At 44.6% G+C, this 18988-nt stretch overlaps 1 protein-coding gene across 1 annotated transcript in view; it reads left to right on the top strand.

Moving 5' to 3' along the window:
• Positions 1-18988, top strand: part of tmc2b (transmembrane channel-like 2b) — a 110402-nt gene that overhangs the window by 50224 nt on the left and 41190 nt on the right. Inside the window, exons 10-14 of the mRNA XM_070870711.1 lie at positions 3-150; positions 7088-7276; positions 8453-8632; positions 18217-18366; positions 18694-18822. Of these exons, the coding sequence (XP_070726812.1) occupies positions 3-150; positions 7088-7276; positions 8453-8632; positions 18217-18366; positions 18694-18822 (796 nt within the window). The remainder of the gene's footprint in view (positions 1-2; positions 151-7087; positions 7277-8452; positions 8633-18216; positions 18367-18693; positions 18823-18988) is intronic.

The raw sequence follows: 18988 nt of genomic DNA, 5'->3' as shown, positions 1-18988 counted from the left end.
AGAATGGCGAGAAATGCAAATGAAAGTGGAGTTGATGGAGATGATGGTGATTTCAACTTCAGCTGGAAAATGTTTACCAGTTGGGATTACCTCATTGGAAATCCTGAAACAGCCGATAACAAGTTTGCATCCATTACAACTAGCTTTAAGGTAAATTTAGAGCTCTGGCAAATTGAGGCATGATTACTCATCTGCATGTTGACTTTTTACTAAGAGCTCAGTTGTGAAAATTATCTTAATTTGAGTGTTCCAAACCTCCTCCCGCCCCGCGTACCCTGCCCACCATGGAAATGAAGGAACTTGTTGTCTTTTCAGTGATGGGCCTTCTCCTCGAACCACTGCAGTCTTGTGGTGATGATGCTCTCACTATGGTGTTTAGTGGGGAATTTCAAAATATCAAATCAGCAGCGATGAAGGAATGGCAGTAGATATCAGGGTGTGCTGTGACTTAGAGTTCATAGTTTTACCTGACATTGCCGCTGTTGTGCTTCTTGGTGGTAGAGATTACAGGGGACGGAGGTGCTGTTAAATTAACCTTGGTGCGTTACTGTAGTGCATCCTGTACATATGCAGCTACAGCTGCAGGTGGAGAAGGGTGGATATTGATTCCAGTGGAAGAGACACCAGTCAAGTGAACTGCTCTGTCTTGGATGGTGTTAAGCTTCTTGAGTATTGCACCTATCCAGGAAAGTGGTGCAAACTTCACACTTCTGACTTAAGGCATTTAAATGATGGAGAGGCTTTGAGGGGTCATAAGGTGAGTCACTCATCACAAATTACCCAGCCTCTGCCTTGATCTTGTAGCCAATGTATTAATATGGCTGGTCCATTGCACCTGCTGGTCAGTGCTGGCCCCAAGTTGCTGATGGTGGGTGTCTCCTGGTAATGTCAAGAGGAGATGACTAAGTTTTCTCTTGTTTGAGTAGTCATTACCTGTATTTGTCAGCCCAAACCTGGATGTTATCAGTGTGCATGAAATGCAATACACTGCATTCAGAATTATTTAAGCTATTCTGATATAATTTCATTTATTTTAAGTTATGGGGAACAGTAGCATAGTGGGTATGTTACTGGACTAGTAATCTGGCGAAGAGAGTTCAAATCCCACCACAGCAGCTGGGGAATTTAAATTCAGATAATTAAATAAATCTGGAATTAAAAAAGCTAGTATCCGTAATGGTGACTATGTAACTCCCAGATTGTTGGAAAAACCCAACTGGTTCACTAATATTCTTTAGGAAGGAAATCTGCCTGCATGTGACTCCAGACCACATCATCATCATAGTAGGCAGTCCCTTGGAGTCGAAGATGACTTGCTTCCACACTGGAAATGAGTTCTCAGGTGACTGAAAAGTCTAATGCGGGACCTACAGTCTCTGTTACAGGTGGGGCAAAAGATGGTTGAAGGAACAGGCGGGTGGGCGCCTGGGTTGCCGCGTGCTCCTTCCGCTGTCGATGCTTGGCTGCAGCTTGCTCTCGGAGAAAAGACTCGAGGTGTTCAGCGCCTTCCCGTATGCTTTTCCTCCATTTTAGGCGGTTTTGGGCCAGGGAGTCCGAGGTGTCGGTGGGGATGTTACATTTTTTCAAGGAGGCTTTGAGGGTATCCTTGAAGTGTTTCCTCTGCCCACCTGGGGCTCGCTTGTCATGTCGCAGCTTCGAGTAGAGCGCTTGTTTTGGGAGTATCGTGTCAGGCATGCGGGCGATGTGGCACATCCAGCGGAGCTGATCGAGCATGGTCAGTGCTTCGATGTTTGGGATGTTGGCCTGAGCGAGAACGCTGATGTTGGTGGATTTGCAGGATCTTGCGGCGGCAGCGTTGGTGGTACTTCTCCAGTGCTTTGAGGTGCCTGCTGTACATAGTCCATGTCTCTGAGCCATACAGGAGAGCGGGTATCAACACTGCTCTGTAGACCATGAGCTTTGTGCCGAGTTTGAGGTCCTGGTCTTCAAGCACTTTCCCTCCGGGACCGAAGACTGCACTGGCACACTGAAGGCGGTGTTGGACCTCATCGTCGATGTCTGCCCTTGTTGACAGTAGGCTCCCGAGATATGGAAAATGGTTCACGTTGTCCAAGGCCTCATCGTGGGTTTTGATAATCAGGGGGCAATGCTGTGTGGCGAGGGCAGGTTGGAAGAGGACCTTTGTCTTACTGATGTTTAGTGTAAGGCCCATGCTCTCATACGCCTCAGTGAATGTGTTGATGATGGCTTGAAGTTCAACCTCCGAGTGTGCGCAGATGCAGGCGTCATCTGAATACTGTAGTTCGATGATGGAGGATGGGACAACCTTGGATCTGGCCTGGAGACGGCGGAGGTTGAACAGATTCCCGTTTGTCCTATAATTTAGCTCTACTCTAGTTGGGAAGCTTGCTGAGGGTGAGATGGAGCATTGCAGCAAGGACACAGCCTTGCTTGACCCCGGTCCAAACGTGGAATTGGTCTTTGGCGGATCCGTTGGTCAGGATCACGGCTTGCATGTTATCATGGAGCAGGCGGAGGATGGTGACAAACTTTTGAGGGCAGGCCTACAGCAAACCTACAGCAATGTGATTGACTCTTAACCGCCCGCTGAAATGGCCTAGCAAGCTACTTAGTTAAGGGAAATTAGGGATGGGCAATAAATGCTAGCCTTGCCAGTGACGCGCACATCCTGTGACTGAATAAAGAAAATGAACTTGTTTAAATATAAAAAGTTAATGGCCCAGAATTTATTGCCAGAGGTGCACCACCGGAGTATGCCTCCGACCCGCTGAAAATGTACGGACATACCTCCTGGCTCCCAGGCTGCGGAATGTCCGGGTCTCTGGCCGCCCTGCATAAAGGTCCAAGGATCCCAGGGACGCAGGCAGTTCAGAAGCATACTTGGGATCACGTATGTTATGTCGTCCAATCAGAAAGGAGGATTCCATTTACGAATGGAATCCTCATAACATAAGAACATAAGAATTAGGAACAGGAGTAGGCCATCTAACCCCTCGAGCCTGCTCCGCCATTCAACAAGATCATGGCTGATCTGGCCGTGGACTCAGCTCCACTTACCCGCCCGCTCCCTGAATTTAAATTCCCCAGTTGCCATGGTGGGATTTGAACTCACCTCTCTGGATTATTAGTCCAGCCCTCTGGATTACTAGTCTTGTAATTTAACCACTATGCTACCATATTAGGATCCTGAAATGTTAAATAATTTAGACAACTGCAATAAAAATAAAAGTTCTAATTTTCAAATATAATTAAAACTCCCTTCAATAAAGCAAATACAATAAAAATTACATTTTTTGAAAAATAATTTTAAATATTTTGGGCTAGAAATTCCCCAGCCTGTCGTTATTTGATAAATAACGTAATTTTTGTGAAGAAATAAAAAAAATGTTGCCATTTTTTAAGGGGGTAAGTTTGGCCAAAAAATACCTCTGTCGTTAAAAAACGGTGTTGCTGGAGGAATTGTGTTTCATACTGCCATCCTCTCTAACTTTACAGCGAGACCGATACAGGGGAGAAAACATGCAAAAATAAAAAATGAGAAAAACATTCATAAAAGCCTTAAGAAATGAATTGCGGAAAAATGTTTAAAAAAAAACAAAACTTCAACTTATCTTTTTTGTAGGTCTTCTCACTTACCGACGTTTCTTAGGCTGCAACGCCTGCTTTTTCCATGGGTTGTTTTTTGACCCGAGTACGGGTTCGCTGAATGGCCAAATTTAGATGATGCGATTTTTAAGGTATGGCGATCTGGAAAATGGCGATATTTTGAAAACGTCATTCTTAAACGTTGGTGAATTTTGTGCACTTTATTCTAAGAGCAAAAAAGCAATTTCAACCTAAAAAAAATCACGTTAAAACATGCGTTAGGCTGGCTAATTTCTAGCCCAGGAATCCAGACCAACATTTACATTAACTAATTTTCAGTGTTTGTGCATTATTTGTTATTTAAAATTTTTTAGTTTAAGATTATATTAACCCTTCGCTGATGAAAGCAGGCCCAATGCTAGCTTTTACGAGGCGTACAGGTTTTGTGGGCATTTGCTGGGCAGTAGTTAGGCAAATAGCCCAACTCTATCCCAGCGAAAATGATTTCTCAGTCAGTGCAGATGATCTGTCAAGGCAAAACTTGACAGATCCAAGTTCTGGGTTTTTGCGCAAGCACTGCGCATGCGGAAACCCAGAACTTGCGAGGCCTTTCTAAAGGCTCAGTGTACGCTGTTATCGGGACTGCACATTCTGGGCCAATATCTTCTGGCAATGTTATATATTACTAGTTGACCTCCTGTGGTGGTGTAGACAGAGAGTTAAGCAGACATAGTGTAGTATGCAGGCCAAGCAGGATTAGAGAGTGGAGGCTAATTAGACTTGAAGGGGAGGGTGCAGGTAGGGTTCCTAACTGCGCCTAGGAGCTTGCCACAGGAGGTGGGGGGACAGTAGGAAATGTTAACTGTTTCGGACAACCGATGTCTACAACAGTTTAAAGTGTTGGGTAGCCTCATGATTAATTTGACAGTAAAATAATTGATGCAATGAAGTGGCAAAATCTATCAATATAGCATTGCCACTCCATTGTGCCTCTGTTGATTGATCATCCTTACTCACGTCATTATATATTGAATGTCGTTACAAGTCTTCTAGCAGGGTTGGATGTCTGTTGAATGCATTGTTAGCATCTACCATTGCTAAAGTGATAATGATGAAAAGTCGAGGCATATGAGGGGAACTTTTCTGGATCTGTGCCTAGGCGCATTCAGTTTCAAATTACAAATTTAAGGACAGAATTAATTTTTTACTGAATTAAATTTCCTGTCATTTTCCATGTCCTTTCCACAATTCGCTCACCCTTCCTCAAACTTTTGGCGGTCCCATATTGAGACACCTTGTTATTGTTGTAGCCAGTGAATTAAAACTTTTTTTGCAGGTTACTTTATATTCATATCATATACAGGTTGAGCCTGCCTTATTCAGAACCCTTGGGACCTGGCCTGTTCCGGATAAGGGATTTTCTCGGGCGAGGGGTTGTCACGTTAAATTGGATGGTACAGGTTCTGAGCAAGGGCTGGCTGCCTTGGGCTAGGAGTGCGGCAGAGAGATCTTGGGGGTGGTGAGGGGCAGTGGATTGTGGGGTCAGGCAAGTGATTGCGGGAGTCGGCAGCGCGAAAGGACTTCAATTTGTTCATGTCGGAGTTCTGCGCATGCGCCACCCGATGGTCGGGAATGGTTCTGGATGAGGGATGGTTCCGGATAAGGGAGTTCCGGATAAGAGAGGTTCAACCTGTACTGATACAGCACAGAAGGAGACCATTCTGCCCATCATGCCTGCTCGACTCTTCCAAGAGCTGTCCAATTAGTCCCACTCCCCTGCTCTTTCCTAATAACCCTGCAAGTTTCCCACTTCCGAGTTTTTTTTTAATCCAATTCCCATTTGAAAGTTATTATTGAATCTGCTTCCACACCCTTTCAGGCGGGGTATTCCAGATCATAATAACTCGCTGCGTAAATTATTTTTCCTCATGTTGCCTTTGATTCTTTTGCCAATTGCTTTAAATCTGTGTCCTCTGGTTATTGATCTTTCTGCCACTGGAAACTGTTTCGACTTATTTACTCTGTCAAACCCTTCATGATTTTGAACACCACTAACAAATCTCCCCTTAACCTTCTCTGCTCTAAGGAGAACAACCCCAGTTTTTCTAATCTTTCCAAGTAACTGAAGTCTTTCATCCTTAGTACCATTCTAGTAAATCTCCTTTGCATCCTCTTGACATCCTTCCTAAATTCTGGTGCCCAGAGTTGGCCGTAATACTCCAACTGGGGCATAACCAGCATTTTATAAATGTTTAGTATAACTTATTTATTTTTGTGCTCTATTCCTCTATTAATAAAGCCCAGGATTCCTTACACCTTTTTAACAGCCTTCTCAACTTGTCCTGCCACCTTCAAAGACTTGTGTACGTACACCCCCAGGTCTCTCTGTTTCTGCACCTGCTTTAAAATGGTACCATTTAGTTTATATTGCCTATCTTCATTCTTCCTACTGAAATGAATCACTTCTCACATCTTTGTGTTAAATTTTATCTGCCATGTGTCTGCCCATTTCACCAGTCCATGTCCTCCTGGAGTCTGTTAACATCCTCATCGCTGTTTACTATATTTTCCAGTTTCATGTCATCTGTAAACTTTGAGATCATGTCATATATATCCAAGTCCAGGTAATTAACATATATTAAAAAGAGCAATGGTCACAATGATGACTCCTGGGTAACACCACTGCACACTCTGCCTGTTGGACCTCAATCCTTTTCATACCTATGTCATTGACTCCAACATGAACCATGACTTCTGGCTGTTCTCCTTCCCCTGCAAAATTTTCAGTGATGTCCTTTATCCTGGCACCAAGGAAGCAACACACCATGCGGGACTCTCACCCACCGTTGCAGAAATGCCTGTCTCTCCCTGTGTCTATCGAATTGCCTATGACAATTGCATTTCTAAACCGCTGTGCTCCCCACCCCATGCAGACATTTGCCCCACAGTGCTGTGGATGTGCTCTAGACTGCACTACCCCGAGGCGTTGTCACCCTTATCGGTATTCAATACTGAAAACCTGTTTAAGAGTGCAACACTGCTGGAGGATCTCTGCACTGCCTTCATCTTCCTGCCCTGCCAGATGACCTCCCACTAGCTTTCTGTTATTTCTTGAATAAAGAATTTGACCAGATACTGTAAGCTCAAAGTAATTTGTGACCGTAGTCCTTTATTACAGGTCCCCAGAGTGCCTCTCCAGCCTATGAGGCCTCCTTATGTACAGGTGCTCCCAAGGGATTGTGGGATCCCTTGGGACTCCAGGGGATGAGCCCTCCAGTGGTTAAACATTGTATTTACAGGTTTACATATATAACACTATCCTCCTGAACACTCTCTGGCTGTGGGGTGATCATCTCCTCGAACGTGACTCTTGCTGCTCCTTAACCTCAGAAATCCTGTATTCAGAGAATTCTGGAAGTGAACAAATGATTTACTTAGAAAAGTAATCCACGCAGCTTTACTAATGTTACACCCATTCATAATCAGTTATTTTATATATTTTTATATATTATTTTGTCAGGAATCCATTGTGGATGAAGAGGAAAACCAAAAAGATGAAAATATTCACCTACGGAGATTTCTCATTATATTGGCTAATTTTCTTATATTTTGTTGTCTTGCTGGAAGTGGCTATCTCATTTTTTATGTTGTGAAAAAGTCCCAGACATATGCAACATTGTCAGAGTTAACATGGTATCAGAAAAATGAGGTAAGTGTTCTTTTGTAACACTGTCATAAATAGAAAAGAATAATTAGGGACACAAATTTGCGCTTGTCATTGTTAATTTTGTAAATAGACATTGGCCTAGAAATTTGTTTCGGGCAATGGGGCAAAATGGGCGGTATGAGATCAGCCATGTTCAGTTCCATTGCAGTCATTGAAATCCAATATTAGGTGCTGTGTATAACGGCTGGCTGATCCGATACCGACCGTTTTATGTCACCGCCCAAGACAAATTTCTAGATCATTGTTTTGTTTTTGAACTTCTATTTCACAGTGGAACATGACAGCTTCTAATTTTTGTTAACAAAGTTAATCTGTATTATACTTAGTCGATAGGTATTGCTTGCATTTCTTGTCGTAGTTCTAGTGTTGCCCTTCTCTATCATACTTAACTATAAAGTTATTATTCACTAGTTAATCTTCTGTGATGTTGCATGCAGTGCGGCAGAGAATATGTTCACAATCTTAACTATTCCTATGTTACTGTTTCTCCTCTCTTGCTTCTGTCTGTCTCTTTTTTCTTCTCCTCAGCTCTTTTTGCTTATCTCTCAGTCCTCTTCTGCTTCTCTCTGTCTTGGTTTTCCTATCATTTTAACCCTCTAAATGATTGGTTAAGTATTTCCAAAGATAAAAATTGTATATAATAAAAACCTAGAAAAATTATGAGCCTGTTAAGTACTCTGCTCCTCTGCTGCAAGGAAAGGAGTATCCTGTGCCTCTTGATTATGTAGCTGACTGCAAACAGTGGCAAAATACAAAAGATTTCTATCAAATATAAGAGACTTTCTGACTTGGAAGTTTGTTGAACTTAGCAGACCTAATTGTGTTGAGAATAATTTCTACATTTAGGACAACAATTCTGATCCCAGTTCCTGTGACGACAATAGCACCTTTGATAAACTCTGACTTCTTCTATCTTCATTGCAGCTCCATAATCACAATTTTGCAACAGCTTTTTAAAAAAATAGTTAGAGGACAATCATTTTATATTATTACATAATTTGTTCTCTCATTTATGGATCAATTCACAAGAGTTGTATGTTTAGTGATTTTGGCTGTATTCAACATAAATTCTGCGATCAAATTACATTTGCAGTAATCTTCCAAATAGTTACAAAAAAAATTAGCGAAAATTATCTTTTAATTTTGTTCTTTTTTCAGATTGATATAGTTATGGCGTTGTTGGGAATGTTTGTTCCGCCACTGTTTGAAACCATTGCTGCATTGGAAAATTATCATCCCCGTATTGCATTGAAGTGGCAGTTGTGGCGAATGTTTGCTCTTTTCCTTGGTAATCTGTATACGTTTCTGTTGGCTCTTATTGATCAAGTCAATATACAGGTGAGATAGTCTTATTGTTACTATAGTACTTACTTTAGAATATCTTTGTTTCTAGGGGGCCGAAATTGGTGAAGGCCCCCGCCCGCCCAAGTGCCGCCCAAAAGACCGCCGATGGCCGGCGAGTTACCTGACGGTATTTTGGGCGGGGTTTTCATCAAAAAGATTCTTGAAAGGGCGGTGGGCGGCAAAAGAAGGACTTGTGTTGCCAATCTGGGCGGCAGCCGGTGGGAGCTCCCAATCTCGGCGGCAAAGGCGCTTGCCGCCCAAGTGGCACCGAGGATGGAGTCGGGCCCATGGAGGGTCGAAAACCTGAAAAGGAAAATCATTAAAAAAAAATAAAAAACAAAAACCATTGGCACACCTTCTTCAGGATACCCCATCCAGGTAAGTCTTGAAAGAAAATTAAAAAATTAAACTCTTCATACTCCCTGTCGGGGGTAGAAGAGCCTCCAGCCAGCGGTCCTTTCCCGTTCTGGCGCCGACTCCTGCCAGCATCAAAATGGCATATCGGCGGGCGGGAGGTCAGTTGCCCCACTCGTCTGTCCGCTGACGTCAGCAGGCACTTCCCGGTGGTTCTCCCCTCTCGCCCACTCCAGGTCAAATGGTAAGTGGCATGGGCGCAACTTCAAGAGGAATGTTGGCGGCAGTGGACGGTAAGCCCATCAGTTTCAGACCCTAGGTGCTTTTGAACTGGCTAGCCATGTTTTTAAGCTCCATTAGCAAACTTTGATGAGGCTGAAGATTAAGTAGTGACGGACAAAGATGAATAGAAAGGAAACCCTGTCTGCTGTAAAAACACAGCTGACAAGTCCTATACTGCATATTGGCAGCAACTGTGTCTTTATAGCAGATGGAACAACTCTACACCTGGTTCTCCGCTGATACAGACAGTTCTCCATATCGCTTGCCAGGTAGGTGCGACAATGCTTTCAAATATGGGTGGCGGCATCTCGGTGAATGCAGCCAATCAGGTTTTGCTAGCTGATGATCACCCAAGTATGGCTCCTTTTGTGTAGTACAGGTACCACATAAAGAATGAGATGCTGTGATTGGGGTGCTTCTGAAGAAACATCAGCAAAATGATTAACATTTCTGTGCTCTCGGGCCTGCTATCACAACCTACCTTGAGTATTGAAGCATCTGCGTGCACTAATTGTAGGCCAAAGCAAGGTTCGGTCTGCATGACCTACAGATGCAGGTGAGCAGATACCGGTGCATTAATTCATTCCATAGGTCCCCTGTAAAGTGAATTAGTCGCCTGATGAACACATGCAAAAATTGCAAATGCAGGTCTGTTCACAATATTTAGGGATCAGGAGAATAAAATAAATGTACTGAGGCCGAATTTCCCTGACTTCTTCTGACTAACAGGGATGTACTTGTGGTGGGCAGGATCAAATTACACTGTAAATGTCATGTATCCTACATGGTTACTGCTTGTACTTTACAAGGTGTGCCACCAGAGGGCACCACAGTGGGAGACTTGCAGGTTACCTGTACAGGTGTGCCAGGCCTAGTATAAAAGACATGCCACCATGTGTGATCCTCACTCTGGAGTTATCAATAAAGGACTAAGGTGACTACAGTTCAAGTACAACACATTGGCTCTTGGAGTCATTATCAGAGCATCTAAAGACATAACAATTGGTGACGAGATTACAGACCTTCAAGCGAAAATGGCTGCCCTTGGTACGTTGCAGCAGTTCGCCGATGGTAATGATTGGGACGCCTTTGTGGAGAGGCTGGATCACTTCTTCACAGCAAACGACCTGTCAGGCGACAATCCGGCCACACTGGCTTATAAGCGCAGAGCTATCCTGCTAACCAGTTTTGGGCCCACTGTCTATGGCCTCGTGAGGGACTTGCTGGCACAGCGAAGACAATGACCAAGACATATGAGGAGCTTGTAACGCTGATCCAAGAGCAACTCGAGCCCAAAGAGAGCATCCTCACAGCCAGATACCAGTTCTATACCGACAGACACCGATGGCCCGAAGGCCAGGAAATCGCAAAATATGCTGCAGACCTCAGGAGGCTGGCGGCACCGTGTGATTTCGGCAACCACCTTACTGAAGTGCTGCGGGATATCTTTGTCATTGGAATCAGCCCTGAGGGCCTTCTTCATAAGCTACTGTCTGCGGATACCACAGTCACACTGCAGAAGGCCATCTCTTTGAGCGAGGCATTCATAACCTCGATCTGCGGCTCTAGGCAGATGACTCATCCTCAGGACTCGAACCCAGCAAGTACTGTGCACAGAGTGGTGCCTTTTAAAGGCTGGACTGTAGAACATGAACCTTCTCAGGGAAGAGAGAACAGGCCTCCGAGTCCCTTAACTCAGAGTCCGCCGAGGGGGCTAATCGAGTAGCTCCATGCTGGCATTGTGGAGGGAATCACAGGGCTCACCAGTGCCATTTTAAAGACTGTGCGTAAAGGCTGCAGCACCTCCAGCGAATGTGTAAAAGAAATATGATTCACTGCGTTGAAGAGTCTGCAGATAGAAACATAGAAACATAGGAAATAGGTGCAGGAGTAGGCCATTCGGCCCTTCGAGCCTGCACCACCATTCAATAAGATCATGGCTGATCATTCCCTCAGTACCCCTTTGCTGCTTTCTCTCCATACCCCTTGATCCCTTTAGTCGGTAAGGGCCATATCTAACTCCCTCTTGAATATATCCAATGAACTGGCATCAACAACTCTCTGCGGTAAGGAATTCCACAGGTTAACAATTCTCTGAGTGAAGAACTTTCTCCTCATGTCACTCCTAAATGGCCTACCCCTTATCCTAAGACTGTGTCCTCTGGTTCTGGACTTCCCCAACATTGGGAACATTCTTCCCGCATCTAACCTGTCCAGTCCCGTCAGAATCTTATATGTTTCTATGAGATCCCCTCTCATCCTTCTAAACTCCAGTGAATACAGGCCCAGTTGATCCAGTCTCCTCATATGTCAATCCCGGGAATCAGTCTGGTGAACCTTCGCTGCACTCCCTCAATAGCAAGAACATCCTTCCTCAGATAAGGACACCAAAACTGAACACAATATTGCAAGTGAGGCCTCACCAAGGCTTTGTAGAACTGCAGTAAGACCTCCCTGCTCCTATACTCAAATCCCCTAGCTATGAAGGCCAACATACCATTTGCCTTCTTCACCGCCTGCTGTACCTGCATGCCAACTTTCAATGACTGATGAACCATGACACCCAGGTCTCGTTGCATCTCCCCATTTCCTAATCTGCCGCCATTCAGATAATATTCTGTCTTCGTGTTTTTGCCTCCAAAGTGGATAACCTCACATTTATCCACATTATACTGCATCTGCTACTCACCTAATCTGTCCAAGTCACCCTGCAGCCTCTTAGTGTCCTCCTCACAGCTCACACCACCACCTAGTTTGGTGTCATCTGCAAACTTGGAGATATTACACTCAATTCCTTCATCTAAATCATTAATATATATTGTAAAGAGCTGGGGTCTCAGCAGTGAGCCCTGCGGCACTCTACTAGTCACTGCCTGCCAATCTGAAAAGGACCCGTTTATCCTGACTCTCTGCTTCCTGTCTGCCAACCAGTTCTCTACCTACGTCAGTACATTTCCCCCAATACCAGGTGCTTTGATCTTGCACACCAATCTCTTGTATGGGATCTTGTCGAAAGCCTTTTGAAAGTCCAAATACACCACATCCACTGGTTCTCCCTTGTCCACTCTACTAGTTACATCCTCAAAAGATTCCAGAAGATTTGTCAAGCTTGATTTCCCTTTCATAAATCCATGCTGACTTGGACCGATCCTGTCACTGCTTTCCAAATGCGCTGCTATTTCATCTTTAATAATTGATTCCAACATTTTCCCCACTACTGATGTCAGGCTAACCGGTCTATAAATTACCCGTTTTCTCTCTCCTTCCTTTTTTAAACAGTGGTGTTACATTATCTACCCTCCAGTCCATAGGAACTGATCCAGAGTCGATAGACTGCTGGGAAATTATCACCAATGCATCCACTATTTCTATGGCCACTTCTTAAGTACTCTGGGATGCAGACTATCAGGCCCCGGGGATTTATCGGCCTTTAATCCCATCAATTTCCCGAACACAATTTCTCGCTTTATAAGGATATCCTTCAGTTCCTCCTTCTCACTGGACCCTCGGTCCCCTCGTAGATCCGGAAGGTTATTTGTGACTTCCTTCGTGAAAACAAAACCAAAGTATTTGTTTAACTGGTCCGCCATTTCTTTGTTCTCCATTATAAATTCACCTGAATCTGACTGCAAGGAACCTACGTTTGTTTTCACTAATCTTTTTCTCTACACATATCTATAGAAGCTTTTGCAGTCAGTTTTTATGTTCCCAGCAAGCTTCCTCTCATACTCTATTTTCCCCTTCCTAATTAAACCCTTTGTACTCCTCTGCTGAATTCTACATTTCTGGCCAATTTATATGCCTCTTCCTTGGATTTAACACTATCCTTAATTTCCCTTGTTAGCCAATGTTTGAGCCACCTTCCCAGTTTTATTTTTACTCCAGACAGGAATGTACAATTGTTGAACTTCATCCATGTGATCTTTAAATGTTTTCCATTGCCTATCCGCCGTCAACCCTTTAAGTATCATTTGCCAGTCTATTCTAGCCAATTCACGTCTCATACCATCCAAGTTACCTTTTCTTAAGTTCAGGACCCTAGTCTCTGAATTAATTGTGTCACTCTCCATCTTAATAAGGAATTCTACCATATTTTGGTCACTCTTCCCCAAGGAGCCTCGCAAAACAAGATTGCTAATTAGTCCTTTCTCATTACACATCAACCAGTCTAGGATGGCCATCCCTCTAGTTGGTTCCTCGACATATTGGTCTAGAAAACCATCCCTAATACACTCTAGGAAATCCTCCTCCACCGCATTGCTACCAGTTTGGTTAGCCCAGTCAATATGTAGATTAAAGTTGTCCATGGTAACTGCTGTACCTTTATTGCACACATCCCTAATTTCTTGTTTGATGCTGTCCCCACCCTCACTACTACTGTTTGGTGGTCTGTACACAACTCCCGCTAGCATTTTCTGCCCTTTGGTATTCCGTAGCTCCACCCATACAGATTCCACATCAGCCAAGCTAATGTCCTTCCTTACTGTTGCATTAATTTTCTCTTTAACCAGCAACGCCACCCCACCTTCTTTTCCTTTCTGTCTATGCTTCCTAATGTTGAATACCCCTGGATGTTGAGTTCCCAGCCTTGGTCACCTTGGAGCCATGTCTCCGTGATGCCAATTACATCATATCCGTTAACTGCCATCTGCGCAGTTAATTCGTCCACCTTATTCTGAATACTACTCGCATTGAGGCACAAAACCTTCAGGCTTGTCTTTTTAACACACTTTGCCCCTTTAGAATTTTGCTGTAATATGACCCTTTTTGCTTTTTGCCTTGGGTTTCTCTGCCCTCCACTCTTACTTTTCTTCTTTCTATCTTTTGCTTCTGCCCCCATTCTACTTCCCTCTGTCTCCTTGCATAGGTTCCCATCTCCCTGCCATATTAGTTTAACCCCTCCCCAACAACACTAGCAAAAACTTCCCCTAGGACATTGGTTCCGGTCCTGCCCAGGTGCAGACCGTCCGGTTTGTACTGGTCCCACCTCGCCCAGAACCGGTTCCAATGTCCCAGGAATTTGAATCCCTCCCTTCTGCACCACTCCTCAAACCACATATTCATCTGAGCTATCCTGCGATTCCTACTCTGACTAGCACGTGGCACTGGTAGCAATCCTCATATTACTACTTTTGAGGTCCTACTTTTTAATTTAGCTCCTAGCTCCTTAAATTCGTCTTGTAGGACCTCATCCCATTTTTTGCCTATATCGTTGGCACCTATATGCACCACGACAACTGGCTGTTCACCCTCCCTCTTCAAAATGTCCTGCACCCGCTCCGAGACATCCTTGACCCTTGCATCAGGGAGGCAACATACCATCCTGGAGTCTCGGTTGCGGCCGCAAAAACGTCTATCTATTTCCCCTTACAATAGAATCCCCTATCACTATAACTCTCCCACTCTTTTTCCTGCCCTCCTGTGCAGCAGAGCCTCCCACAGGGCCATAGACTTGGCTGCTGCTGCCCTCCCCTTATGAGTCATCCCCCTCAACAGTACCCAAAGCGGTGTATCTGTATTGCAGGGGGATGACTACAGGTGACCCTTGCACTACCTTCCTTCCACTGCTCTTCCTGTTGGTCACCCATTCCCTATCTGGCCGTGTACTCTTTACCTGCGGTAAGACCAACTCACTAAACGTACTATTCACATCATCCTCAACATCGCGGATGCTCCAGAGTAAATCCACCCGCAGCTCCAGTGCTGCAATGTGGTTTGTCAGGAGCTGCAAGTGGATGCACTTCCCACACATGTAGTCATCAGGGACACTGGAAGCGTTCCTGACTTCCCACGTATTACAGGAGGAGCATAACATGGAGATGGCCATGAATCCAGCATGGATTACGAAATGATAGGCGGAGAGGCAGCTCAGCCCCACGATGAGGCATATAGCATGTTTACCTGCGTCACCGAGTGTTCCCCGTTGAGGATGGAAGTCGAGATAAATGGCGTTCCAGTCTTCATGGAAGTGGACACAGGGCGAGCCAGTCAATAACGAATCAAGAAGCCTTTGAGAGGGTATGGGACAATCCAGCTGAACGAGCCAAATTGGTCCCGGTTCAGGCAAAGCTGCGCACCTACACCAATGAACTTATCCCAGTTGTTGGTAGTGCAGATGTAAAGGTACTCCATGATGGCTCTGTGCACAAGTTACCCCTGTGCATTGTTGCAGGTGATGGACCAACGCTACTTGGAAGAAGGTGGATGGAGAAGATCCATTGGAGCTGGGAAGATTTCATCCCCCCCAGCGATTGACATCCCCTGTGTTTAGAGGCAAAGCAAGCCCCCACCTGAGGTTGGATCCGGCACCAGAGAGCAGACCACAGCACCCGAGGCACAGACCGCGCAGCATGATTGCGTGGAGATGATCCAGCTGAGACGACCCGAACGCACCTTCCAGGCACCAGTGGCAGGACTCTAGAGGAAGAAAATTGGACCCAAAGGTGACTTCGCAGCTTCGGTGGCAGAACCCGGGGAGAAGAGGAGCACCGCAGTCGACATCATGGATGGAGGAAAGATGGCGCCCAAATTATGAGGTGATACGCTGAAGAAAAAGATGGCGGCGGCCAGACCATGAGGTGCAACGCTGATGGAGCAACACGTGGCACCAAATGGAGAGGAGGATTGGGGTAAAGATGGCAAGGCTCTCTTAAAGGAGGCCTGCAACCCACCACACTTAAAGGGACAATTACAAATTTTCAATCAATGCAAGAGCAACTGTCAGTTAGATGTAAGATGTGTAATTGATGATCAGCGTTGTGTACTTGCAATAAGCAAAGAAAAAGCGCGCAATCGCGATCGGAGCTACAGGTTATTTACAATGAGTAATGAAATGTTGTGCAATGTAGGATTTCAACTACATTCAGTCAATGCAGCGGGCAGACACCCATCGGGAGCACACTTGCCCAGCGAGCTACCCAATGTATTAGCCTGGGACCAGAATTATGCACCATGGAGTGTGGCCACAAGCAGTCAATACATACGAGCTGCAGAGCAAGCGATCACAGAAGGGCAATGGCACCGGTATCGATACCCTACCCCTGACCGGCTCCACCTCTCAGGTACCCGATGGCACCAACAGCCACGAGCCTGAAAGAGCAAACTCTACCAAGAGGCAGTCCCCAGAACCTGTCGCCACCAAGGCTACACCTGGGAATGAAGGGTCACCCGCAACAGGTCTCTCAAATGGGACCAGGACCAGCCAGGATCTCAAACCAAACAACGCCCAGGCAAGCGAGTCAGCAGTTCCCTGTGCACTGCTTGACGACAGCTCCTCAGGGAGCAGCAGCGACCCAGGGCACAAGGAGAGGACAGGGAGGCCAGCACTGGGCACCGCGCCTCCACCAGACTACCTGGACACCATCCAGCAGTCCTGGAACTAGCTTGTCCTTACACACCTGTGCTGACACCCGTACCGATTCTCAGTACGTATCAAGAATGTATCTCACCAGTCGAATGTACTTGCCTCACAACTGAACCACAAATGTAATGATAATGCAAATTTTTTTTTTCTGGACATGAATGTAATGAGCCTCCGGCATAATCTATATGTGGCGGGGGAGAGAATGGAATGGTCATGGACACACAAACAGAAACCACCAGCACTCTACTGCCAACGAAACACCAACCACTCACCCAAGATAGAAATGACCCACCAAGGGTTAACCAGATAGAGCTAAGCCCAGAGTACAGTCAATGCAGAGGTGATTTGCACTAAAGGCTTGGGAGAGAACGATGTCCTGTATCCTACATGGTTACTGCTTGTACTATTACAAGGTGTACCACCAGAGGGCACTGCAGGTTACCTGTACAGGTATGCCTGGCCTGGTGTAAAAGGCAGGCCACCAGGTGTGACCCTCACTCTGGAGTTATCAATAAAGGTCACTACAGTTCAAGTACAACACATTGCCTCGTGGAGTCATTATCAGAGCATCGAAAGATATAACAGTAACAATATCCACACCTTCTATTATGGTGGGCAGAACTTGTATGGCCTAAAAAGCCTCCTGAAAAAATATGGTGCCTCTACAACTTTGCTGATTCAAAAAGTGAACAATGTCAGTATTGTGTAAGAGGTGTTTGAATTAGACAAGAATAAAGAGAAATGGACGAGAATTGATCAAGAGATGTTGGAAGGAGCCAGCCATGGGAGTCACATACAATACAATCTCAGCTGAGCAAGAAGCAAAGAAGAATACACTGAGAGGGAAAGTGGGAGCAGATAGACACATGAAAGAAAGCCACGTTAAGTTATAATACTACCTGCTATAGCAATGACTTTGAGGGTCTCCAATCACCATGTAATGAGGATTTATACATCTAGGTGGGAGCGAGAAATTTCTCAGAGGTGCTTTGCTTCCTCCTCATTTGCTGCCATGTTTTCTCCTGGAGCTGATGCTGGGCATGTAACATGTCCATCTAAATAAGGGAGGATGTATTATAAATTAGCAATTAATCATGAGAATATGTCATACAATGTATTTTTATTTATTTGTACATTAACAAAGCTGCGCATGAGACACCTCTGCATGCCTGGGGTGCAGTTTTGCTGTTAACAGTGGAGGATAAGGGTTTAAATTGTAAATCTCCTGAGAGAAGGGTATTAAATTGATGACTGGGTAATTAATCTAGCTCCCCAGCCTCGTGAATCCTGTCCTTTTTCAACAACAAAAGTGCTGGCATTGTTCAGTTGCCCCAGAGGATGCCAGACATTCTGCGAGGCAGCAAGTCTTCGGCCTTCCTCTGACCACTTCCCAAAATTATTTAAAAGACCCTGATCCCGAAACCTGGATTGGAACAAGGCTGAACCCAAGTAGAGGGCAGAAGTTGTTGCAGTTGAGCGGAAGATCTAGGCTACATTGTTTGCTAAACCATTTCCTTAAAACATTATAGCTATAAGTATGTATTCATAGCCTGAAAATGTTTTATTTTGCTTTGTTTAGTTGGCAGATGAAGAAAGTGTAAAGAATAAGACTTTAGCCATGCTGAATTCCTTCAATTTAACATCCACTAATTCGACCTCTGCAAGCATTCCGCAAATAGATCCTGCAGATTTTCCCAGGGGGCCTTGCTGGGAGACCGGCGTTGGATTGGTAAATCATTTGAATTTATACTGTAGAAGTAGATTTTGGGATGTTTTATTTTCTAGTATTCACGTGTTTCTCATATCTGTAGCACAAGGTGCAGTCTTGTAACACATAGGCTTTGCTAGGTTCCTACATGAAATAATGTATTTAGCTCACATTTGTTTTGGTCAATTTACAGCTGTGTTAATGGGGAGAAAGAGATACACTGTCTGTTTCAATCATGATTTAATTTTAATAGTTATTACAATGAGGTTAACACTTAAGATTACTGAAACCTCTGATCATTGCATTTGTCGTCAAATAATGAATCTTTTTGTCAATTAATATTTACAGGAATTTACAAAGCTTACTGTGTCTGACATTCTCGTAACTTATATTAGTATATTGGTTGGAGATTTCATTCGTGCTGTGTTTGTCAGATTTGTTAACTATTGCTGGTGCTGGGATCTGGAGTACGGATTTGTAAGTATTTTTTTATCAAAAGAAATGTGTTGAGTGAATTAATGATCACTGTCATTGTTGTTTTATTAGTTATATTTAATGTTTACTTACCAATAAGAATCAGGAGCTACATTTAACTCTATCCAGCCACTGTTGCCTCTTGAAGATGTAAATGTGCATATAACTC

Source organism: Pristiophorus japonicus, chromosome 1, assembly GCF_044704955.1.
Source record: "Pristiophorus japonicus isolate sPriJap1 chromosome 1, sPriJap1.hap1, whole genome shotgun sequence".
Classification (NCBI taxonomy): domain Eukaryota; kingdom Metazoa; phylum Chordata; class Chondrichthyes; family Pristiophoridae; genus Pristiophorus; species Pristiophorus japonicus.
Note: the sequence above shows the minus strand (reverse complement) of the source record. Positions and strands in the feature narration are given on the sequence as shown.